Here is a 26663-nt window from a genome sequence, read left to right as displayed (position 1 = left end):
TGTTTTGTTTAAACTGTTTATTTTTGTTTAATAAAAAGCTGAGCGCTCTTGTGTTCAGCTTAGCCCATACGTTCATTGTTATTGTTTCATTTCCTGGTCTGACGTCACCACTCACAACCATCACTCTAGCCATCCATGGGAGGTACGTAAAGTAATTATGTAACTTCCTGGACAGCTGTATCATATTTTTAAAAGCAAAAAAAAAACACTTAAAAACACACATGAAAACCTTTATTTTATGGGAAAGCAACATTTACAAAGCAAAAACATATTTAAGATAAAACTAAAGACAAATGGATCCTAGAGATATTTTATAGACTCTGCTTGACAACTTTGGATAAATACTGTACTTATTAGTACAACATTCTAAAATATATTCAGTATGCATTAGTGTGACAGTTAATGCCTAGAACTGCATAGCAATTACTGACACCAAAATGTTTTAAGACTATGGCTCCACGGAACACTTGGTAATGATAACTTGCCAAGTAATTTAGCACAATTATTTTAATTGCAGTGGATAAAAGTTTGTTTAAAAAAACAACAAAACAAACAAAAAAAAACCCATCAAGATATATTGATATCTGATGAACAAATTGACATGGGAACATTGCATAGAGTCCTAAATAAGCTGATACAAACTAATCCCATCCATTCTATAGAATTACATTGCATAATGTATGGTGCAAAATATGGAAACCATACCCTTCGGTCTAGAAATACAGTACAGTATTGATACATAATCAATCATGTTTTTACAAAAACACATGTAAACATCCTCTTTTTAATTTCCTGTAATGTCATTAAGACTGAGAACTTCAAATTAAGGTTCTGCCCTTGAGGTATGTACATTCCTAAAGGATAACCTTTTTTTTTTTTTCATTTTTGTTTTCACCTGTGTAAATTACAGTATATAATAGCTTAAAAAATTATGGAATCGTCTTCTTGACAAGAACCAGACGTCAACACAACATTGTCCAATCCAATCTCTCCTGCCCTGCCTTTCCCACGCTCAGCTTCAAAGATGATCTGCAAGACAAACACATAAGAATAGAAACTAAATACAAGTCAACTATAACAAATTTTCCAAAACATGTGTTTCCAAAGCATTTCTGACCAGAAACTATTGTGAAATCAAACATAAGTTCTTGGAAATAATGGGCACTCACAAGGTTTCTGTTCAAGATTAAGATTTAGAAGCTGTTAAGGTTTGTGTAGATTACTTTGATTTGGGGGTTCAATTAGTGAGAATGCTGAAATGTTCAATTTTTTTTACAACAGTTATGTTGTTAGTGCACAAACTCAGTTTAAGGGTTAATTCGCAATGGACTACATGCTGCAGCCACACAACACAAAACTGTAAGTGGGCAACATGTGGATGATTAGTTGCTGTAAGTAAGTTGTAATATGTACTTACATTCTTAGGTGTTCTTTCGCCCTGGGATACTGTTACTAGTTCGGTTTGCCAGCCATCCTCACGGCTCCTGCTCTGCTCCCAGATAGGAGAGCCGTTTTTATCGAGGAGCACTCTAAGTTTGCCCACCCTGTCTCCAATCAAGCGGTAGTTGAAAGTCAAACAAAATTCATCATTTGGTGCAGGGTCATTAAGCAGAAGTTTCAGGCGGCTGACATCCTTGCGTTCTCCAACAAACCCGGGAACTGCCATGTAATATCCTAATCCTAATGGATGCAGTAGGAAGAAATGCATCAGTTAAGTAGTGTGACTGCCAACTGAAGAATCCCCTCCCAGACTTGTTTTTTATATTTTTCCTCTGAAAGGAAATTACTAGATTTCTAAACAACTCAGAGATGTTATAAATGTCTGAGTTGTTTGTTTCTGGTTTGGTAACTTTAAAACTGCTAATTAGGATATTGTGAGCTTTGACAATGTAGCCCAGTCTACTAAAACTCCAAAGAATATTTCCAGGGTGGAAGACACCTTTGCAGATCATTACCATCATATTAACAGCACTCTCTGCAATACCAAATTTACAGGACCATCTGCTGTGGTTTGTATAATGCATGGGTCAATTTAAGAATATTAACCCTTAAGTTACATACTGTATCTATTTGAACTGTGGTCCAAAATCTGTGATTTACCATTATCATGATCTGCAACATTCCAGTCAAAGTCGTCTTCTGTGTCTTGAACCCATTCACAAGCCCCTTGCCCAAAACTGCAGTCAATAACGAACTCTGAAAAAGGCAGTCACAGTATTTAAAGTTAGGAAGTTCCACCACATCCTCTGAGCGTTTTTAAACATACATTTTCTAAGCTACGGAACACCCTCATGTCACATTTATAATAGTTTATTGTTTTATTTGTTTCAAATTACTGGTATGTGGATACCCGTGACATGCCATGAACTAACCTACATAACTATTTTTATATAAAAAAGAAAGAAACAAATTTTAGAACAAGTTTTAAAACAAAATCACCAAGGACAGGTTGACTAGTTGATTTTGCCAAAAGGTAGCTACTGTAATGGTTGTTTTGTGCTCTTGAAACTTTTTAAACAAGCAATAATAATAATAATAATAATAATAATAATAATAATAAAAACAAAGTACATTAGTTTATTTTGTAATTCAACAAAAACTGATCAGGGGTGCAAATTTGGCCCTTTGGCTCTAGATTCTAGCACCAGCGTACCTCATGTAGCGGCAGCAACATTAAATTATGGCGCCAGTAGACATTATTATTATTATTATTATTATTATTATTATTATTATTATTATTATTATTATTATTATTATTATTATTATTATTATTATTATGTATTCCTTAGCAATCATAGATGATAGTTTCTCTTTAGGTCTGAACATGACTCACCCACACTCATTCACATACACAGGAGAGAAGCTTTGTGTCATGTGGAAAGTTGTAAGGTGGGGGCTTGAGTAGGGTGGAGTAGGCTCTCTGGTGCTAAACTTTCAAAACAGTTTAGCGTCACTTTTCAAAACGATTTGCACCCCTTCGAATACTGTATACATACTGTACCTTCATGTGTTGACAGCAAAGCCGGGGCTTCTTTCACAATTGTGAGGGGACCAATAACAGACTCATAGTCATCAGGGACTATAAGAAGAAAACAATAATAAAGAATATTCTGTGAGTGTATGGTTTAATTGGTAATACTGTATCCCACCCCTAGAGGCAAAGTGTTTCTCCACCAATATAGTACTGTATTAGGCAATGTGAGTTTGCGTGAATCCATCCATTACTTATTTTACATTATCTGTGCCTCCAGAACAAAACTTGATTCAACCCCCCCCCCCCCCCCCCCCCCCCCTCTTGAAGAAAGTGCTCTGCCTTGAAAAAAACATTTGAAAAAAGAAAAATAAATACATAAATAAGCCATGAAGGCAGAAGAAATAAAAGTGTATAAATAAACAAAAATAAATAAATATTCCAGGTACAGTTAAAATGCCAAACCAGTTTCGATACTTGTTTTCTAAACCTTACAACAGCCTATTGCCACTTCTGTTTGTTGTGCCATCTCTAACCACTGCTCTCCCTCATTGTGCATAGGAATATTAACTTTGTTTTTTTTTACAGAACTATTAGTAATTTTGGGTCTGTCAACCCTTAGAAACTCTGTTAACATGCCAAGCACCTTTTGCTAGACAACCGGGAAATTATCCTCTTAAAGAAGACTTCAATGACAACTCTTTTGATAGCTTCAGGTCTGCTAATTTTACAAGCATGCGCTTGCAGCAGTCTCATTTATCTTTTAACCTGCTACATATCAACAGTGGAAATGCTAGCTAAGACACCTAAAAGTTCCTTAAACAAATGTTCCCTTTTGTCCGCAAGCAAATGTACCAGATGTACTGGGGCACTTGCTAATTGAACCCAGGCTAGCCAAGGATAATATTTTAGTGATTTTTTTTCATGCTGATGACAGACCTTCCTTAAGGAAAGTCTGTTCTGATTGTGTGCCAGCTGTTTCAGAGGGTTGTAATAAAAGACCCGAAGCCTTGAATAATATCTACTTGAAAACCTGAATCCTGCGGCCATGCACACAGCTTCTGAGTGGTTCCTCCAGTGAAATTCCAAGTAATTACTGATGGATGGTGTGAGTCTTGTCTCTACTTGTTTTAAAGACAGACTAATCCCGAAGTCCATTGTTGGGATAACCATGATAATGATCCTACTGCAGGGAAATGCAGTCATATTACTGTTTCTCTATGGGACACATGCACTCCAGGAGAATCCCCTTATCAGAGTGTTTCATAACTTAGCTGGACAGCCCTGTATGCTAAGTGAACAGCTGCCAAAATTGTTGATATGTGAGCTTTTGTGACTGTTGGCAGTTTGAATAGCTTTGCGCTGATGGACTGAAATGTATTTATTTGCAGGTGGGCTCTACTTTGTTCTGCCCTTTGCAGGAATAATAGCGAATTTCAAGCTTAAGGAACTACCTCAGTTGTTCGATCTAATTGACTGCCACCTGCAACATTATCTTTATTAAAATGCAGTTAAATACCCACATTCTACTTTACAGGTTTGATCTGTGTTGGTGGCTCAGGCACAAAGCAAATAGTTTTCCTGTCTTTGGGCCAGAATGTCAAAGGTTAATTTACATTGTCTAGGAATATGCCCCATCTACAAAGCTAGTTATGTGGTGGAGCATTGTACTTGGGGTCAAATGTAAAACAAGATATACTGTAAACCTGAATACCTTTTAGTTTGAGATCAAACCTGCTCAGTTAAAAAACACAGGGTCAATAGTTCACTCTTGAAATAATGTATGTTTAGTTATGAGTGACATGACTGTTTATGGTAGTATCTCTATACAGTAAACCACTGCTATTGTGACATTCCAGGATTTGGCTAATGCATATGGTTCAGTGCCACATGAACCTCTTTGGGCAGCATTTGATTTTTTCAGCGTACCGATGACAATAACAAATTTAGTGAAAGCCTACTTTGGAGATTTGCAATTTAGTTTTTCAACTTCAGAATTCAGCAGTACATGGCAGTACCTAGAAGTTGGAATAATGGCAGGATGTACAATTTCTCCACTGGCTTTTACCATGACAATGGAAGTAATTATAAGGGCATCAAAATGGGTAGTGAGAGGAGAGCACTTGGCTTCTGGAATGCGACTACCACCAATTCGAGCATACACGGATGACATGACAACCATGACTACAACAGTAGCTTGCACTAATTGGTTATTGGGCAAATTAACCAATAACATTGAATGGGCAGAAATGCAATTCAAGCCCACTAAATCAAGGAGCCTCTCTATAATTAAAGGTAAAGTAGTAGATGAAAGGTTCTACATTAATGGTGAGGCAATACCAACAGTGTCTGAGAAGCCAGTGAAAAGTCTAGGGAGATGGTACGACGGGGATCGAAAGGACACAGTTTGTCTGGGAGAAGTTAGACAACAAGCAGTGGAAGGGTTGAAGAGCATAAACAGCAACGCTTTACCAGGCAAACTGAAATTCTGGTGCTTTCAGTTTGGTCTACTGCCAAGACTGCTGTGACCAATGACTGTGTATGAGGTTTCCTTGACAACAGTTGAGAAGCTAGAAGCTTTAATCAGTTCATACGTCAGGAAATGGTTGGAAGTTCCACGCTGCCTCAGCAGAGTGGGACTTTATGGTAAAGGAATATTGCAGCTACCAATCTCTGCTCTAACCGAGGAGTTTAAGTCCAAATGGAAATGACATTAGTAGATTCACTTGACAAATGTGTAAGGGAGGCAGCACCTGTGTTGAAATGGAAAAGGAGGTTTTGGTCTCAGTTCAGCTTCTTCTACATGGCACAAGACAACCCCAGCTCAACAGAGGAAGCTGGTAGTCAATGAGGTGCAAAAGCAGGAGGAGAGGATCAGGTGTGTAATGTGATGTTCTCCTATCACCACAGAACCTAAACCTCTGGGTGGGTGAGGATCCCTCATGTCCTTTGTCTTCATTACCTGCAACATTAAGGCACATTTTGACAGGATGTAAGATGGGTCTTAGTCAAGGATGATTTACTTGGCACCATGACTAGGTGCTGCGATGTTTGGCCTTAGCATTGGAAGACAAGTGTAACCTGACCAATAACTTGCCACCAGTTCCATCAAAGCATTACAAACAAAAGACAATATTCCTCCATCCAGGAGAGCAATCACCAAGAAAAGGTGTTAAAATCAAGCCTCGCCCAGAACTGAAAGCTGCTAGAAGATGCTGGCAGATGTTGGTCAACGGCTTATTTTTCCACCTGAGATTGCCACCACTAACCTTCGACCAGACATTGTCTTGTGGTCTGGATCAGCACGTCTTGTTCATCTGGTAGAGTTAACAGTGCCATGGGAGGATGCTGTGGATGAGGCGTATGAGAGGAAGAAACTTCGGTATGCTCAACTAGCTGCTGAAGAGGAACAGCGAGGATGGAGAGTCCTACTTTACCCAGTAGAGGTGTGTTGTCAAGGATTTGTGGCACACTGTACAACTCGTTTTCTCAGAGGCGTCAGGTTCAGTGGCCAAGAGTTGCGTCGCACAGCGAAGACTTATCTGAAGCAGCAGAAAGGAGCAGCAACTGGCTGTGGTTGAGACAGAAGGATTCTGGATGGGGATCTCAAGCACAATAGAAAGAAAGCAACGCTGATGTACAAGTAAGTAAGCTGAGCTGAGCTGAGCTGAGTGGGGGATGGAGGACGCCAGAATCACTGTTGAACCCTCTTGAGGTGTCGTGGGCTAATCAATGAAACACCGAGGATGGAAGGTGCCCACTTGAAGACCCCAGAGATGTACCTTACTTAGCTCAATCCAGACGGTTGTCATGCTGATGCGCTGGGGAGGCTAAATGAGCTGATCCCTGGAGCCAGCATTACACTTCAGCAATCAACACCAGACAGAAGGATATCTACATCATCAGATGGAAAACAACACAAATGGATGCAGATGGATCACATTAGTTTAATGCAAAGCTACATCTTAGTAGCTACGTCTTAGTTGGTGCTTATCTTGGCAAGAACCGATTTCAAATCAACATGAAGTTCAACATCTACTCTCATGTAATGGAAATCTTAATCCATTTGCTACTTTATACACCTACAAACATACCTATTTATATTACCTTTCTCTGAACATTTTCTACCTTTGTGACCTTGAATGTGTAGTCAATTAATTTGTTTATCATTTTTTACACAATATCCAATTAATGTGATACAGTATGTATTCAATTAGTTGTCACAGATAAGAAGGTCATTCTAAAAATATCCCATACATACTGGAAAAGCTGACTTCGTGCTTGCCATAGGAGAATGTAAAACATCTAGCCGCAGATTTGTGACTGTGTCAACACTTTCAGCTCAAGCCAATGTCACACAGTTGATTGCTTTAACAGTCGTCAGGACGACAGTAGGGCAGTCAGAGAACACACTCGGGGTTTCCATAAATCTGCTGCTGGCTGGTACAATTCTCAATACAATGCAGGTGTATAAATCTAACTTTTGTAAAACTGAATATATATATATATATATATATATATATATATATATATATATATATATATATATATAATATATATATATATATATATATATATATGGTCAGTTTTACAAAAGTAGCATTGACGTGAAAAGTTTGGTATTATCTGATAACATTATGACCATCTATGCTTGCCTGGTACCTAATAGCTGATTGATCTGAAAATGTTTGTCTAGTTGCCTCTTAAAATGCTGCACTATAATGTTGACCCTAACCGAAGGTATAACCCAAATCTTAACTTGTACCATTAAAGAAAAAAAAAACACCAGATCAAAAGCCAATTAAAAATAAGATTGATATTAAAAATCCTGGCAGCAGTAATAACTTTGAGAGTAAATTGTTTTTAGATTTAGTTACAACTATGATCACATTTTCTTTGTATCTCTGCCAAGATGGTCAGTTTGCCAATATCTGTAGTGAAATGTGTGGTCTGTGATTGGGAAAGACTATGCAGACTAAGCCATGACCCAAGACACCTGTGAAGGTCAGCAAGCACTTACTGCGGGCAATTATTTGGAACGTAAAGAGCTGTTCTACAACAAACACTAACCGTTACAAACTGGTAGAAAAATACCAGTATCCACCATTCATCATACTGTACCTTGCAAGCTGGATGTTTTAATGGAGTTCATATACAGTCATTTACAGCTGTTAAAATACAAGATAGTGTTAATTTAAATGTTGTTAAATTTTAACGTGGCTTGGCAGTAAATAGAGAAGGCACTCAATCCTCTTTCACATTTCGTGACAACATTCTTGATTGTTTGGGTCTTAAAGTTTTGTAAATATATCAGGACTTAATAAAGAACAAAATATCAAGGTCAGGTATCCCTCTAGAAATAAAGGGTTTTGTTAAGTTTATTGCTCAAAAATGGTCCAGGACAGATGTCAGTTAGTTTCAGAAATTATTCTTGGCTGAATTGACCCAAAAAAGGGAGGAAACAGATGCTCAAGAATTCATACCGTTTTACAGGTAGAAATCATTTATGGAAACACATCTGTTTTTATGTGATTCATTGTTAATTTTGGCAGAAATAGTTTTGGAGAAAATGCATTTGTAAATCCCACTTCTATACACTACATATGTCTTTGATACAGATATCATATTGTTTCTTCATCAGAAGACTGGCAGAGTCCTACAGCTGTATGGAAACAATAAAAGACAAACACTGGCGCATTAAAAGGAAGAGGAACTTACTGAACACATCTCCTCTGGTACTGATCTCCTTGCTTTCAATCTGGTTCTCAAGGTCTTCATGGTCCTCATCGTTATCTTCCACATCCTCATCAATAGCCCCTCCAATGTAAATCCCATCATCATAGTCAAATGGCTGCTGTGGAATTTTTGGAGGAAAAGTGACCTTGGGCTCAGGGATGACGTTCCGGATCTCTTCACTGCCAAGTTTACTGCCTTTGTTAATCAGCAGCTTGTTAATTGAATCCTTGCCACTGCCTAGTATCCTTGGACCATCTTTGAATGAGTTGTCTGGAACAGCTGCAAATGTAAAACACATAGTGACACTTTGTTTTGTGCTTAACACTGAAACAACCCATCCTGTTTTTTTTTTGTTTTTTTTTTAAGGTTCCTTTTATAATCAATGACTTATGTGTTTCATATTTAAAGAGAGCACAAAGAATGTTTATAATTACTTTTTAAAAAATATGCAGACTCTGGTCATGCAGGGTCCTGGACTGATCTCGTGTAAGGCAGTTATAATCTTGTTAGACGTAATTACTTGCCAGCAATATATTATACATATTGCAAGCAATTGTGATTTGGCAGCACTGTCAACACACTCGAGCTGCTACAGGTTTTGCATATCCTGTCTGAAATCTATACTTCAACACTGCGACAGAGTGTTACATCACCAACTTAATGTTTTGTGCTTGTAAAGTGTTTAAGCAAAGATTTTGATCGAACACTGTAAAGTTGCCCTTTACACCATGACACAGCAAGAGTAGTAGCAAACCATTTAGTTTGGAAGCAATTGGAAGCAAAAATTAAAGCTGGGTGTCCAGCAGTAAACTAAACAACAAAACTGCAGTTGATTCAGAAAATGTGCAAACAGCCTCTTCTTTACTTCGTGTGTGAGAATTCCCATATTTTCCTAAGTTAATCTTATTATTCAATGTTATATTACTTTATTTTATGTGCCAGTGATGACACAGTAATTACACTATTTACAATGCTGCATAATAACTGCATTGTAACAGTACATGATGACATGTATAATTACAGAAAGTGTTACCAGTTTCAAACATGGAAATTCTGCTCTCCCAAGGCAAGCAAGATACAATTCATTAGTTTTTAACAATATTATATGTCTCAAAGTCTGGGTGCTTGTCTTCTGTTGCCATTGCAAGTTACCTATAATGGAAACCCTCTATTAGCATAAGCTGGTACAGATATTAGGGTGCGACCAAACTGTTACCTACAATCTTTTGACACAAGATTAATCTAGAAAAAACAAAGTCAAGAAGAGTAGTATTTGTCTCATTTTCACAAGCCAACCCCCCCCTCCCAAAAGAAAAAAAATAAAATACAGAATTGTTAATTAGTTATAGCGTTTCAAACATGCAAATGCAATTCAATGTACAATCTAAAGCATGCTAGCGGGGTGGGGTACAGGAGCCAGGCTGAGGGAGGAAAAGTGGATATGCATCATTAAAGCTTCTAGTCATTTGTTCCATTATTTCTATTTAGTTAAATAAGAATTGATTCTTCTGATAAGAAAATTTTAACAATAACGCCAGTTTATTTCAATTCCACCTATACCTGCAAATTAGGCTTTTGAGGTCTTGAAAGCTCAACAGGACACCTGGCTTTTCTCTTGTAAGATTATGTAATCTTTCATTGAAACTACATGACCCCCAAGGGGTCTATTTCAAAAGTGTGTACAGCTTGAGTGGTTAAGAAATCCTATTAGTTGTTTGCTTCAAGTTTTGTCAAATGAACAGGTGCTTTCTCCTTTCAAAAATAGGATCCAATTACAGACTGCAGTTAACAAAACTATGCCCCCAATACTCCAAAACCAATTATAAGCATGTTGTCTACGTGTTTATTTTCACATGCGATGTCAACTGTAGTCAAACAGTAAACGGAAAATAAAGTTCCCTAAAGACCAATTAAGAAACCAGATGTTTCAAAATATTTTTCAAGGTATGTACAGTAAATATACAAAATAAAATAATAATCTGGGTAAACTGGGAGTTTAGTCATCTTTATTTTAGAATACATTAATTTAATTATTTAAAGAAAAAAAACATTTAATAATAGTCTTGCAATGTAAGTTTACAGTTCTTGCCTTGTTTGAGCTATTGACTGAAGGAGTGGATTTGACCAAGGCATTAGCAAACAAGGCACACACATATGAATCTATGGTATTTGTGGATCAACACAGCAAGAAAGAATAATCTGTATATCACACATTCCACAGAGTGGGGGGTGACAGGAGCCACATTCCGGCTAGCTGCTGTACTCCTAATAAAGCATAACAGATCCTATACAGGATGCGTTGCCACACAGTAGACTCTGGGAGAGGGGTGGGGTAGCATGAACACTACACACTCAAGGCGGGGAATACTAGGATGTATGAGGAGGCATTGTGTGCATAAAGACTTTAACTGAAACAGTCTCACCATTGAGGAACTCACCACCACTGCCCTTTTCTCCATCCCATGAGTTTTGGAAAAAAGGTTTGACTATAAAATAGAAAGTTATCTTCCTTTACTAAAACGATGCACAGGCCATGAAAGGTGATTGGACAAGAAAATCACTTTATGTATAGACTCATTTTCTTTGGCAGACACCTTGAGGATTCCCACTTCTCATAATGTTTATTTTCCAATATTGGTTCAATTTTTCATTAACACTTTATTTTGTGTGGTAATAGTATTTAATTTATAGGCAATTATCCATTTCCCAATGTTTCAGAAATAGCAGAGCTGCAAGAAGTGAAGAAATACTGTTTGTTTTATACTGTTAAAATACATATATATCCTCACTTGCTTCAAAATAGGCGTTTATTAAGATTAAAAAAATGTGAAACTGTCCATGAAGTATGAATTATTTCACTTATTATATAGAACTGTAACTCGTGTGTTCACTTACCAGAGCAATCAAATCCACTACCCCTGAAGCCGTGTTTGCATTTACACTTATATGATCCCTGGGTATTCAGGCACTCGGCATTGACGCTGCACTTGTGGGTGCTGGTGGCACATTCATCAGTATCTAGAAAACAAAACAATGTTTTGTAATTTGTTCATTTATGCTTCAGTCAGCTTTTTTTTAAGGTACCTATTTTTTGATCAGTAGACTAAAAAACCTGACAACAAAAAAAAAGTGTAATTGTATGTTTTGATAAGGCAGTTAGTTATCTCTGACTCTTTTTTATAAGATTATTTTTTTCTGGTCTACTTCAGGATTTGACTATAATAAGATCCAAAATGGAAAATTACCTATATGGTAACAGGGTACTGGGGGACAGTCAACATGGTTTTAGGAAAGGGAGATCGTGCCTAACTAACTTGCTTGATTTTTTTGAGGATGCAACATCGATAATGGATAATTGCAAAGCATATGACATGGTTTATTTAGATTTCCAGAAAGCTTTTGACAAAGTCCCGCACAAAAGATTAATTCTCAAACTGAACGCAGTTGGGATTCAAGGAAACGCATGTACATGGATTAGGGAGTGGTTAACATGTAGAAAACAGAAAGTACTGATTAGAGGAAAAACCTCAGAATGGAGTGTGGTAACCAGCGGTGTACCACAGGGATCAGTATTAGGTCCTCTGCTATTCCTAATCTACATTAATGATTTAGATTCTGGTATAGTAAGCAAACTTGTTAAATTTGCAGACGACACAAAAGTAGGAGGAGTGGCAAACACTGTTGCAGCAGCAAAGGTCATTCAAAATGATCTAGACTCAAGATTCAGAACTGGGCAGACACATGGCAAATGACATTTAATAGAGAAAAGTGTAAGGTACTGCACGCAGGAAATAAAAATGTACATTATAAATATCATATGGGAGATATTGAAATTGGAGAAGGAATCTATGAAAAAGACCTAGGAGTTTTTGTTGACTCAGAAATGTCTTCATCTAGACAATGTGGGGAAGCTATAAAAAAGGCTAACAAGATGCTCGGATACATTGTGAAAAGTGTTGAATTTAAATCAAGGGAAGTAATGTTAAAACTGTACAATGCACTAGTAAGACCTCATCTTGAATATTGTGTGCAGTTCTGGTCACCTCGCTATAAAAAAGATATTGCTGCTCTAGAAAGAGTGCAAAGAAGAGCGACCAGAATTATTCCGGGCTTAAAAGGCATGTCATACGCAGACAGGCTAAAAGAATTGAATCTGTTCAGTCTTGAACAAAGAAGACTACGTGGCGACCTAATTCAAGCATTCAAAATTCTAAAAGGTATTGACAGTGTCGACACAAGGGACTTTTTCAGCCTGAAAAAAGAAACAAGGACCAGGGGTCACAAATGGAGTTTAGAAAAAGGGGCATTCAGAACAGAAAATAGGAGACACTTTTTTACACAGAGAATTGTGAGGGTCTGGAATCAACTCCCCAGTAATGTTGTTGAAGCTGACACCCTGGGATCCTTCAAGAAGCTGCTTGATGAGATTTTGGGATCAATAAGCTAATAACAACCAAACGAGCAAGATGGGCCGAATGGCCTCCTCTCGTTTGTAAACTTTCTTATGTTCTTATGTTCTTAAGACAGATGAAAACTACAATTCAATTTGGCATTAATTCTAAAAAAAAGAAACATTTGCTAAAATCTTTCAAGTATAAACTTACCATCAGTGCCAACTGGTGACCACACACTCTCCAGGCTAATATCTTACTCAATGCACCAAGGAGCCAAGTAGTCACTGAGCTTTTAACTTCTTACCTGTAGGGTCCACAATGGCTGCCTCTCACAATGCTGCCCATTACACTCTCTCTAAAATCATGACTCAGATATTACAATATATTTATAGTGGGAAAGAATGGGACATGTATGTGCATTCTGTACTTATAGGAATGAACAAACATGCAAGCAATATTGGTTTCAGTAGTATCTTCATAGATAACCATGCATATAAACCTTACCTACACAATCATATTTGCCATCAACATATTTAAGGTCATAACCAATCTGGCACTTGCAGTAGTAGCTCCCGAATGTGTTCACGCATCTTCTGTTAAAAGGGCAAAGAGCCTTGCCTGTTGAACATTCGTCGACATCTGTTACATAAAAAAGAAGAGCAAATTATACTGAGGTTATAAATACAGTATGTCCAGCCTATACTAGATGCACATTAATACTTATACTGGAATTAGCTTGTTACTGTAAATCTTTTTAATAAAAAGCAGTAAGATTTGAAATCTTTGTCCTGTGGAAGATTAAGAATATATGTATTGGTTTTCTGCAATAGACTTGCCTTCATTAATCTAAAAGTTATCACGTGTTACCCTTGCACTAAAGCCTTTATTATAAATTCCCTATTGGGCCCCAAGACTCCCAGGACTAGAAGGAAGAGAGTTTGAGACATTATTGTTTCTATAAATCAAAATGCTGACAACAAAGCTCATTGTCCCACATAGAATGGTCTACAGATTTTTATTCTATGTATATATTGTCTACTTTAAAAACAAAACAAAGCAATCTCATTTCCTACCATTCATCATGGTTTATAAAGGGCTTACCATTAATGTCTAGCTAATGCAAAATGCCTGAGGTGACTGTCAAGACTGAAAAGCACTGTTGAAATGTATCGTCATTAATTGCTAATATGTGCAGTTGACCCTGTGTCTTATAGTGTGTGTGTGTGTGTGTGTGTGTGTGTGTGTATGTATATATATATATATATATATATATATATATATATATATATATATATATATATATATATAGTATATAGTGTCAATGCATTAGCAGTTTAGACTTGAAGCTGAACTGCTATAAAATATTAGAACTTTTCCTCAATTATTTCAAAATGTATTCCTAAGTGGTAAATCAGTTACAGAATAGTGAGGCAGCACCCAATGGAAGAAAGTGATAAGAGTAAGTGTTACGCACCAGTGCAGGTTCTCCCGTCTGGCCCCAGCTGCAGGCCTGTGGAAGGACACAGACAACGCACTTCTCCTTTCACTTCCTCACAGCCATACTGACAGTGCGTCATAGAGCATGTCCTCGAATCTGCACGGCACAGCAATATACACTGACTCATTTGTTTGGTCTCTGTGGTGGTACTTCCATCCAGAAAGGTTCCCACTTTACAAAACTGAATTGTTTTTCTCTTTTCATTTCAATTGCTTTTTGTGTTTGTTTACGAGGCACAGCAAAATTAAAATATATTTAGCTCTTTCTGATTTCCAAAATTCAAGGGGAATACCATTAGATACAAATAAGTAAAGTAGGCCTAGGTTTTGGATTATGGCTTTGTTAGTGTTAACAATAACCCTAATCGTGAACGTATTGGGAATGTTTATAACCCATCAGAAGAAGCCTTGCCAAGTTAACATTTTGTCCTACTAAGAAAAGATATGTTAATGAAGGTAATAACTATGAAATAGTGGCCCTCTTATGCAACCTGTTGTCAACATCCTCAAATCCTACCACATACTATACTGACTCAATGATGACTAAAACTTCTAGAATCCTTTAAAGTCTTTGAGTTCTGTTTTATTTGAATTTGAACAATAAAAGTGCAATTGTTTTTTATATCTGTCTCCTTGTTGTGTTCTATCAGTCAACTGATGCTCTGCCCAGTTAATTGCCTGTGCGGGAGATAAATGGAGGTCCCTTAGCTTTCTTGAGGGTGGCGTAGTCAATAATCTATAATTAATTTACCTTTCGTTTATTAATAATTAAATTCAAGTATCGCTCTACATTTACATGTCCTGAATTTTTGGCAGACATGATAGGGGCATCGGAATCAGGTTTTGCAAACTGCCCGTGACTGGCAGCTGCAGACTCTGGTTTTAGTAGTACTGTCAGAGGATCCTTTTTTTTTTTTTTTGCAACAGTTACCTACACCACCCAGAGAACATTAATAATGCTGTCGATGTCATACAAGAGAGGCAGATTTTTGTTCTTGAAGTGTTTTGCAACAGTCGCCTGTATTCTCAGATCATTTTATGACTAGCATTATGGATGACTTTCATTAGTTTTAAACAAAATTTATTTTATTATGGCAGTCGGCATGCATTTTTATGAATAGGGCCCATGGAGTTCTAACTGAATTGTTTTCAATCCCTAACTAAAAACATTTACCGATTGACAAAAAACTATTTTAAACACACAAAGACACACACACAAAAGGTTCCTCATTACCACACAGGTCTCTTCACCATAACAGCCTCTCTCTTCGCACAGACTGGAGACTGCCCTGAGCAAACACTTAGGTTCTTCTTTTATATAATTACAGGCAAGTGATATGAATTAAATTAAAACACCACAATTAGAAATAATAATTAATTACACCCCCACATTTCTCTCAGGCAGATATCCACTGACTGTGATGCACTATATATATATATATATATATATATATATATATATATATATATATATATATATATATATATATATATATATATAAATGCACACATCAAATATGACAAGTTATTTTGTTAGTGACAGCAACTTTCAGGTCTGTTGCTGCCTCCTTTAAGTAAAATTATTTGGGAATAGGAACTTACAGGGATTCAAACCCTTGGTTATACTGCACCACTAAAATACAAAAGACACACTTACTGGCACATGAACCATCGACCATCAGCATGTAGCCATTGAGGCAGTAACACTTGTAGCTGCCATGGGTGTTCATGCATCTGTGTTCACAGGGACGAGGCTTCAGTCCACATTCATTGAGATCTGTTGGAATAAACAGGCTTTCAGTTATATTACCTGAGTAAGAATGTCTTTTTTTTGTTTGTTGCTATGCTCACTGAGTGATCTTGTACTCATTATGCTGCAAAAATCATTTAAAATCCATTTTAATCCATATGATGTTCAGAAGACAACTAATGGTACGTTATAATGAAGAGATTTGGGAAGAGTTTGTGTGGGCAAACAAATGGCCCTCCTGCTGCTTAACAACTGAGGTTTAATCCCAGTGTGTGCATTTTAATATACCAGGTTCAGTTCATCAAAAGGCAGAAGCATATTTACCTTGATTGCATGTTTTTCCAGTAAATCCAGGAAGGCATTTGCATTTGTTGGGGCCGACGCATTCCCCATGCTTGCAGCCATGTTCACAGAAAGCTGATAAAACAGAATGCAGTGCAGACAACTAACTGTCAACCTGGGAAATGTCTCTCATTGACAGCTGTATGTAAATGCTGAACGACAGCTAACGCCAACAGATACATGCCTGGACCATACCCTCATGCTAACATATTCCAGCTATAGGTTTCAAGAGTAACAGTAAGTGCTGCCATTATTTTTTTGGGCTGTAACCTGATAATTTATATCTGAGTATAAATATACATGTATATTGCACACCCAGAGCCTTGCTGCTACATTTATATCACCCTCATCACCACAGGCTTACAGCCAGAAACATATTGCATCGCCCCAACCCCAGAGCTGCCTTTGCCTTTGAGTGTGCAATATGTATATGATAGTCTAGCTTTAGACTGTACATCCAGAGAAACTGTTATATAATACAACCAATGGGGCTTAACCCAGAAGACACTGCAGGGGAGAAATTACCAAGGAGGTAAGGAAAAAACATACTGGAAGACAAGGCTTAGTGTATTACAAGAGGTCTGTTTTAAAATGAAAATACATGTTTGCTATACTGCACATTTGAGACTGGTGTAGCTAATGGATGTGCAAAATAGATAATATTTATGGAATTACTTTGAGTTATTTCTTCCAACAATGAAATAATTCTGAATTGCTATAGTATTTTATAAAAAAAAATAAAAATAAAATAGATAACAAGTAAATCAAGTTGAAATTGTATATTATTGCAGTTCTACCTTCACAGTGGCCTTTGCTGTTTTTCTTCCAGCCATAGCAGCACTCCCACCTGACTCCATAGCGACACATTCCAGGTTGGTTACCTGAGGCTACTTGTCTGTAGCCCCTAAAAGAGTCAGTAAAGAAGTGCTTAAATTTAATCATACTGCACATTCAGCAACTTATTTACTTATTAAATTATTTATTTATGTTAACTTATTTAATTTACTTATATATAATAGAAAATATATGGATTAAAATGTTGTCATCGTATGTGGCCATATATTTAAAATACAGTAAATTTCACTATATATTTAAAATGCAAACAGACCATATGTTTTACATTTTGGTAGAGCAGTGAACAAACACAGACTAAAAGGACCGACCTGAACTACGAAATGCATGCTTTAATTTATAATTCAATATTTAGTAGTAATAATATCATGATGATTTAATTATATATATATATATATATATATATATATATATATATATATATATATATATATATATATATATAGAGAGAGAGAGAGAGAGAGAGAGAGAGAGAGAGAGAGAGAGAGAGAGAGAGAGAGAGAGAGAGAGAGAGAGACACACACACAGGCCTGTTTGCAAAAGGAGAAAGAGGGTAAAAATGCCACGAAACACTTCACTAGTAATCTGCTGCTTGTGTAAGATAATATTCCCGTGCTAAATGCTTACTGAACAGATATTGTGTAAATTAAGGCTTGATATTATATTTTGTGGCCAGTTTTTGTAATGACCTAAATGATATTTGCTTGCTAAAGGCTTAGGATTTTTTTTTTTAATTCCCAAACTTTGTTTCATGTCACACTGTCCTTTCCATTGGTAGCTTATTTTTCTATTCTTTTGAATTAAGGTTATTCTACAGTATTTCATTCAGTAAGTAACTGAAGAATATCAATTTATTAAATTAAAAAAAAGATACAACTATATAGAATTCTGAATATGAAGAGAAATAATATAGATTGAATTTTTTTTTTTTTTTTTTTTTATATTTTTTTAAAGAATCTCACTGTATACTATAAATTAAAAAGAAAAAAAAGTTTAAGTCAAAGACTTAGAGATGAAACGTTCTGTCATTGGATTTTACAAAATCCAAGCTGAACTGTTGAATCCTAGCTGCTACACAAAGGTCTTTCCAGGAACATGTCAGGCTCTGAACTCATATTTAAAGACCAGTAAAAGGTGTAGTTTAGTCTATGGTCTGAATTAAATCAAAGTGATTTGCTGTGCCATAGCTATACTTTATAATGAAACAAGATTTAAGACTATTTAATTAAGAACTGTCTGAACTAATCATGAAGAGACCACTGGAGCCCACAACACCACAGAGCCACTGTAGAGCAGTATTTGTATCATTATCATGGCCGCAGCTGTTTAAGATGTACATGGCTCCTATTTCACCTGTCCAAACAAGTAAAAAGTCATCATCAAAGGTTTAAAAATGTCCTTTCAATGTTGTAATTGAGACAAGCACTGACACTTAGAACACTCCAGGCTACATCAAGGCTAATAAAGTCTGGGTTACAATTACAGATTCACACCTGTATCCCTGGTAAATATACTATAAACTCAATCACACCTAGTTTTTTTGATGCACATACAGTACAAAAAAATACAGTTCATGACCAATTGATGGATAATTCAGATCAACAGAAGTGGTAACAATAATTATATACTGGAAATCCCTATATCCGCCTGTGACCCGGTAGCGTAGGCAGTGAGACTCAGAGACCTGAATGCTGCAGTTTAAGAAAAGCTCAAGCGCGTTTTAATCATACACAATACAAAAACAACAAACAACCAACCACAGAACCACAGGGTACCTTCACCATCACTAATTCTAACACCCCTGATCATCATTTTTATCCACCTCTGTCAATTTACAGCTCTGGCCACATTCCCAAGTGTTTTTGCAGGGATGGTATGTCACTGTGGCAGGGTTAAAGCCCTACCAGTGCACAGGTGTGTGTGGAGAATATTGGGTGGCAGGGAGGGTGTTAAATTCATCCCTGCAAAAACACATGGGTTTATAAAAAGGGTGATCACGGGTATTCGAATGATTGATGGTGAAGGTAGGTGCGGTGCTGCGGTTGTTTTTTTTTTGTCTTGTGTATAATTAAAATGCGCATGAGCGCTTAAACTGCAGCATTCTGGTCTCTGAGTCTCATTGCCAATCCTACCCGTCACATATGGTGTCAGAGCGGGATAGCAGCCCTGAGATTCAGAGACAGAACTGTAGGTTCTTTTGGAGAAAAAAAAACTAATAGAAAATGGACTGAAAAGAAAGCATGGATCAGAGCCAGTGGTGTTTGAAGGAATAAGGGGCACCATGGTGTGGAGCTTGTGGGGAGTCTGGGTTACCTCCGGGACGTGTGCTTGCAAGAAAAACCCCCTGTGGATGGAGGCCTACTATCGGGTTGAGGTGAACACAGCAGAGGAATGGTTTCTCTGGGGTAAAATCCAACCCCAGCCACCTGCCCAGAAGAGGAAGAAGGAGAGGAGCAGCTGTCCCCGGAAAAGAACAAAGGAACCGGTGCCATCTCCAGGGGCAAAAAGGGAGAGTAGCTGAGATAGCTACGTGTGCGAGGAGTGGGGGCACTTTGTGCGGAACTGCCCCCTCCAAGAAGAGGTGCCCAGCTCTGGTACCACTGCTGGAGTGTCCCGTGCTGCTGTCAGCATTGCCACTGCCAGCATTTCTGCTGCCAGCGGTGCCATTGCTAGAGTGCCCCGTGCTGCTGCCAGCATTGCTATCACCAGCATTTTCGCTGCCGAAGTGCCCCACGCCACTGTCAGCATTGTATCTGCCAGGATGCCTCACAACGGTTTAACAGGTACAAGTCCATAATTGACCTTTTCAGTGCCTGGATGGAGGTTTAATTGGTTAAATTAAACATTTAGAACATGGCTGGAACAAAGATCAGGAGTGGAAGCCCCACTGTTGGCCATCCATGGTAAGAGGGAGTGACCTGAGGATTGCATCCTGCTCCACAGGTCCAGAGACCATTGCGGGGCCTGGTATGCCAAATTAAACTGTGTTGGAACAAATTAAAGACATTGGAGTAATTATTCTGGATAAAATATTTGAGCTCCTCTTGAGTAGAACCACAACTGAGAAGGTGTTCAACAAAGAGAAGCTAATCATCAGTGTAAGAGGGGGGGAGTAAGGATATGGTTTAAGAATTATATGGTGGTGCACTCGACTCCATCAGTGAGCAGAGTTAATAACCTACACTTTATTAGGTGGCCTAAATACTTATTGTTCCTGTACTTCCTTAGTTATTACATTTTATATCCTCTTTTTTACAACACTTGTTCAGTAATGTAAATCTCATTTGACATGATTTTTCATATGAATTATTATACAAATGGAATAAATAACTATTCAAAGTCATAGAAAATCATTGATGCATCATAAAGGACCTTGAACTAAAATATTAATTAAGATATGCTTTACCTCAGATTGATTCAAAATAATAATTAAGGACACAAGAAATCTAACTGGAAATTGCATCTGTGTTTTATTGGTAGAGTAAACATAAAAACATAAATTCTCTAAAAGTATTGAAACAGTTGTTAATGTTGGAATTAATATTATTTACCCTGATCATTAATGTTAACAATATTACCTTTTGGTGTTATCAAATACTAGGGCAATAATAAATGCTGTTAATTCCAACATTAAGAAATGTATAAGTAGATGCAGACATTAAAAATGTTCTCTGGAATTATGAAATTACTCTTAACTACAGTGCATGAAGAAGTGATAATTTCTAGAGGAATGGTGCAAAAAATGTTAAGATCCTATACCGTTTTCCAATAATCCCCAAAGTTTAGTGTACTTCCTGAGTGGAAATCTCTGAAGGCTGTTGTCCAAGACCTACTGCAGAACCAACTTATGTGAAACTCAGTATGTGAAACTCATTCAGGTCTACAGATGTTTTTCATTTTAACAACACACTGACTGGTTCCTAAAATAACTTGGAGACTCTTTGCTGCCCAATGAAATTGAACACGAACCAAGCTAATCCAGATAAACCAGAATGGACAGCAGGAAGGGGGTGTTAAGGGTAACAGGTGCCCACCACATTATAATACAGTTGCTACTCCATTTTTAGCAGACACAAACTATGGGCATATTTTCAAAGTGTTTACTTCAGTTTTTAATCAACACCTGTTCATTTTACAAAACTAAAATCAAACAACCAAGTAATACAATGAATGGTCTGTTAAGTGACATTCTGTAGATTTCTCAGTTTGGAAAAGTAAACTGGAGTTTTCTCTATTGCAACAGACAGAAGTTAATTAAAGACTTGAGCAAATGCTTTAAAAATATATTGCAAATAGCAAATTCAAAAGCACAACATCTCTCTAAATCAAATAAGCAAGCTAAATACCCCATTGCTCTTTGTTCAGATAGAATCGGTGGTCCTACCAAATGTGATTTAGCTATGTTTGTGCTCGTGCTGTCTCTTTTGAAAATATGTATTTTAAAAAATGAAGTTAATAAAATTGTAATAATTATAAAAGGTATATAAATAAATAATTCACTCATTAGTCTGTAGGTTTTACAATATAATGCACAAAAGTTGCATTCCTTATTGAAATGAGACAATTATGCATGCTCCTTATTCATTCTATGTTACTTACCTATACATTTCAGCTTTCCCACTGAAGGCACACAGCAAAAAGGAAAGCAAACTCATCCAGGTGATCTGCACCATGTTGCGTGTTCTTCTACACCACAAATTCCTGTGAGGAATCTAAATGTATGCAGCTGGAACTTGAGCGGTTAATGCACTTTTTTTTCTCCCCTTGTCCCACCTGTTTTTTTTTTTTTCTTGCTGCTATTGGTCTTTTTCTATCACTCCACGAGCTCTGCAGGAATGAATAAACAAGTTAACTTAGCCCAGGAGTCTCCAGCAGACCAGCCAGTCTCCTGCACTCTCAGAGTTGTCTTTGTTAAGTTACTTCCCCTCTCTGAGGACTACAAGTAGAATCCCAGATGTAGCGCTCGCTCCCTCGCTCTCTCTCTCTCTCTCTCGCTCTTGCTCTCTCTCTCTCTCTCTCTCTCTCTCTCTCTCTCTCTCTCTCTCTCTCACTCTCTGTCTCTCAAATTCCTGAGGTGGGCTAGCATTACAATAAATGAATCAAGGGAGTAGGAGGAGACGGGTCACTGCCCAGGAGTTCCAGACTTCTCAAGAAACCGAACACACAAAAAAAAAGATTGATTGAGTGCACCCTGCTGCATGCTGGCTAGGATAAAACCTGCCTGACCAAAAAACCTTTTCTAACTGGCATAAAGTCATTATAAATACATCACTAATTAAATACTCCTTAAATGCTGTGATATTTAACACAGTATACAATGGTTTTTAAATGGTATTAATCCATATATCACTGAGCTTTAGGATTGGACGATCCTGATGGCGAAGACTAAAACATTAAAGAGTAAGTAGCAGGATTCTGAAAAATATAACAATCTACATCCCCATGTGCTGCTACAACTGTTTAAATAATGTACCTGCAATTTTTCTTTTCATTGTTAACAGCCTCACACTTATAACTTTAAAGTCTGTTTCAAAGATCTTTTCAAAATGGCCGCTGTAGTGGGGTTTGAGATCTGTCTTCTAGATTCCTGCAGGATGAGCGATTTAAACAAGATTTTAAAAAGATTTAAAAACAGAATGAGTGCTCTGGCTTTTCTGTTCTGTACCATGTCATGGACCGTTATTGCTGTGTTACCTGTTTGACAGTGTATTTTTTTTTTATGATTTGCACATATGCCAGTCTCACTACTGATCTTACAAACCAATGCGTGGCACATGCTAGAATTAAATATGTTACAAGTAAATAACTGTCTGTTCTTGTAAACTTGTATTTTTATTTAAAAAAAAAAAATCTGATAACTCTGGTGTACGTGAGGTCAAAGCAATCTCTATTTGCAGGCTATTTTTTTAAACTATCTTGCACTTACAGGGTCATTTCAATTGTCCACACCTTTTCACTGGCTTCTAGATCCTTCCCATTTTGACTGACATGCTTTCAGCCAGCAACTTGTCTTGACCCAGAAGACACTGCTGAGGTGAAATAACATAAAAAGTCTAACATACGTCATGCATTAGTTTTAAACCTTGTCCATATACTGTACATTTATTTTAAATTAATTCAAATTGCGTCTGTCATAACAGAAACAAACAAAAAAAATGTTAGTCTAATAGTTAAAACTCATATCAGTTCAATTTTAAACTCTCTTACAATATAACCCTGTGACAAAGTGCCCGCCCCTGTGTAGATTATCTGTTATGTTGCATGTGGTTTGTTAAATGTTGGTGTATAGTCATTGGTACACGTGATATAAACGGGTCTGTGTAACACGAGTGTTTAAAATGTATATTTGTATTTAGGCACGAGGATTGCACATCACTTCACGTACAAGTAAAAAGTAATAATATGTGAGCACGGGGAATTGCACTATATTAATTCACATGCAGTTGTACCGAGACTCCAATTGAATGATTAATTAGCATTCGAGTCTTGGTACAGCTTCATAAAAGCAACATATTTTCACCCACTCGGGGTTGGGTGTTCGGTGAGTGGAGAACGGGAGAGAGAGGAAGAGAATTAGAATTAAATATCAATTGCTATTGCGTGCTGGTGGGACCAGCACGATACTTGTTTATTTATCTGCTCACCGTGTTTGTTAGTGTGTCTGTCCATGCACCATGTTTGTCTGTATAGTCCGTTTTGTGTATCTATTTATTTTGGCGTAGAGTGCCGTATCCTGTTTCTGTTTATTTAACCTGTTTTATTTTTCAATAACCAGAGCAAGCAGGCGTCACCATCAATTCACCTCATCTGTCCTGTCTGTGTATTTCATTCCTTCCTGGTTCTGACGCCGCCCACTCGACCGTCTTTGTAACAAACCTGCATGTGTTTCAATGCAATAACTTTAAGCACACAAAAGTCCAGAGATTATTTTATACTTTACCTACAATACACTTTTTTGTTGGAATACTGTCAAAATGTGGAGGCTTGGCACTCCATTAAAATTAGTTTAGCTCCCAGCAGGGGGATTTTAAATGTGCTTTCTTTGGGATTGGTTTCGTCTGTGTTGAGGTGGTTGTATCCTAGAGGAAGAATTTGATGTCACACCAGGAGCAGACTCTGACAGAAAACAGCTGCTAGTGAGACCCTGACAACATCCGTCTCTACTCTCCAAGTGTTATTGATGGTGAAATCAGTGTACTAGGTAACATAAATACGGGTGGAAGGAAATACTGGTCCACTGTAAATAAATCTAAGATCACCTCCTTCAAACTGACACAACTATGACCCTTGACCACACTCTGGGATTCTGCCTCATTTTAAAGAGAACAACCATTTTCCTCTTGTTAGGACTGAAGTCACTGGATTTTGTATCTTGCTCTTAATTGTACTGTAATTATTGATTTGCATTTTTTTGTATACAACCGTAAGTCCCCCTCAGTAAGGGTGTCTGCTAAGAAATAAAATAATAATAATAATAATAATAATAATAATAATAATAATAATAATAATAACCAACTTCCTTGAAGCTAGGTCCTCATTTGTTGTGGATTCCTGGTTTTTCAGTATTTCAGCACGTGGTTGAAGACTATGAGCATATACATTTATTTTGACATCAATATTCTGTTAGAATAGCTCTCTGACCTAGGTACTGTACCAGTATCTGATGTCAATAGGCAATATTTGTTGCCAATCCATTGTGTTGCCATTCCTGGTAAATGTATTGTCTTCTAATGCTTATGTTAGGGTTTTTATAATAATATACTGGTATTATGATATCCTACTTGTATTTTTGAACTTTTCTGGAAGGACAAGTCCAGTTGAGAGAATTGCATTCCACTGATTTAGTTAATAGATCAAGTAATTATGTGATCATCTTAATTAAGTACAGTATATAATCGTGCAAATTGGTGACAACTGTTACAAGTTACCATGCTATTGTATAGTAAAATAGCAAATTTGCACAATCATTTTTTTGCAGTTTACAATGCTTTTCCATATTGACTATGCTTTACCATGGATAACTACGCTTATCTGTAATTCACTGTTTTTGCCTGTTTTATCACAGTATGTTGCAGAATACCTGTATATGGGTTCATTCACATATACAAATAAAACTGTCTTGGTTTTGCACTTTTCGTCGGCCATGGGACACTTTATCCATGCCACTGTAATATGCTTATTTAAAGACTGCAGTTTCTGAAGGCTGATATATTAGTTAATCTGATTAGGCTGTGCATTTCAACTTAAGCTATCACTAGAGGCAAATGTTAATGTTCCTTTACCAGAAGTACAGTTACTAGTGTGGAGTCCCCTTCTTTATTGTAAAGTCTAAAGGCATTTGACAGCTTTATTAATCTGGCCTTCCAGCTGGTCCATTAGCTAGCCTACAGGTCATACTGTCAACATCTTACAAAAGAGGTCAGGCAAAGCAAAGTCCTGTAACGATGGTTACACAGAAACACTCCCCAGCAGGAATCCAGTAGGAAGGATGTTCAATAGAACAGAACAATCACACCCATTGTGAAAAGAGCTCGTGAAAAATATTTCGTGAATATAAAACTCATGTCCAGGATGAGAGTTTTAACATTGTTTTTAACCTTTGAACTATAACTTCCTAATTGCTGTCTATTTCACCAAGCTTACATTCTTTCTGTATATGTATTATGGATTATTAGCTAAACACTGAAGATTGGTACTGGTTTAACCCTTTCTTGTGTCTTTAGATATTGTTGGCAACAAAATAACTGATCACTAACAAACATAAAAAGTATAATTCCTAGCACAACTACTGACATTTACTAAGCCTTGACTGACAGTTTGACTGACAGTTGAGACCATCATTATGTGTGACCTGAGCTGGTTTCTGATGGGAAAGCCAAAAAAAAAAAAAAAAAAAAACATGATTTAACCTTCTGCTGCACCAAGCCTCTATGAACCACTTATTAGAATGCAAGTGATAGTGAAATGCTTCATTTTCTATTCAGCACTCATCCTGCAATGATTCCTGTTTACTGATGTACATTTAAAGTACCCCTTAATAAGGTGCTGCTTAGACAGACCATCACTGTTGTGCATCAATACAGTTGAGGAAGGTGAATCTTAGAGGGTAAGGCTCAAGGTA

The 26663-nt window shown here is 37.1% G+C and overlaps 1 protein-coding gene across 2 annotated transcripts; it reads right to left on the bottom strand.

The window, feature by feature from the left end:
• Nucleotides 1-222: 222 nt before the first annotated feature.
• On the bottom strand, nucleotides 223-22504 carry LOC121320654 (epidermal growth factor-like protein 6). 2 transcript variants are annotated; one of them, XM_041259182.1, is made up of 13 exons: nucleotides 22142-22504; nucleotides 17488-17594; nucleotides 16673-16765; nucleotides 16256-16375; nucleotides 14576-14695; nucleotides 13606-13740; nucleotides 11603-11725; nucleotides 11131-11193; nucleotides 8690-8986; nucleotides 3002-3079; nucleotides 2101-2196; nucleotides 1418-1680; nucleotides 223-1029 (listed from the first exon to the last, which is right to left on the bottom strand). In XM_041259182.1, exons 1-13 carry the CDS (start codon nucleotides 22213-22215, stop codon nucleotides 922-924), a joined length of 1677 nt encoding a protein of 558 aa, XP_041115116.1. In that variant the 5' UTR covers nucleotides 22216-22504; the 3' UTR covers nucleotides 223-921. The 2 variants fall into 2 exon arrangements, with proteins under 2 accessions (XP_041115116.1, XP_041115117.1); XM_041259183.1 differs by lacking the exon at nucleotides 11131-11193 and having other exon boundaries at nucleotides 22142-22502.
• Nucleotides 22505-26663: the final 4159 nt, after the last annotated feature.

This window comes from Polyodon spathula, chromosome 9 (assembly GCF_017654505.1).
Source record: "Polyodon spathula isolate WHYD16114869_AA chromosome 9, ASM1765450v1, whole genome shotgun sequence".
NCBI lineage: Eukaryota > Metazoa > Chordata > Actinopteri > Acipenseriformes > Polyodontidae > Polyodon > Polyodon spathula.
Note: the sequence above shows the minus strand (reverse complement) of the source record. Positions and strands in the feature narration are given on the sequence as shown.

Excerpts from the sequence above, each read along its gene's own strand:
- LOC121320654 (XM_041259182.1), bottom strand. The coding sequence starts at position 22,215 with ATGGTGCAGATCACCTGGATGAGTTTGCTTTCCTTTTTGCTGTGTGCC. Across the intron at positions 13,741-14,575 it reads AGACGGGAGAACCTGCACTG|ATGTCGACGAATGTTCAACA; the intron begins GTGCGTAACACT and ends TTTATGTAACAG. Across the intron at positions 11,194-11,602 it reads TAGTGGATTTGATTGCTCTG|TCAAACCTTTTTTCCAAAAC; the intron begins GTAAGTGAACAC and ends TCTATTTTATAG.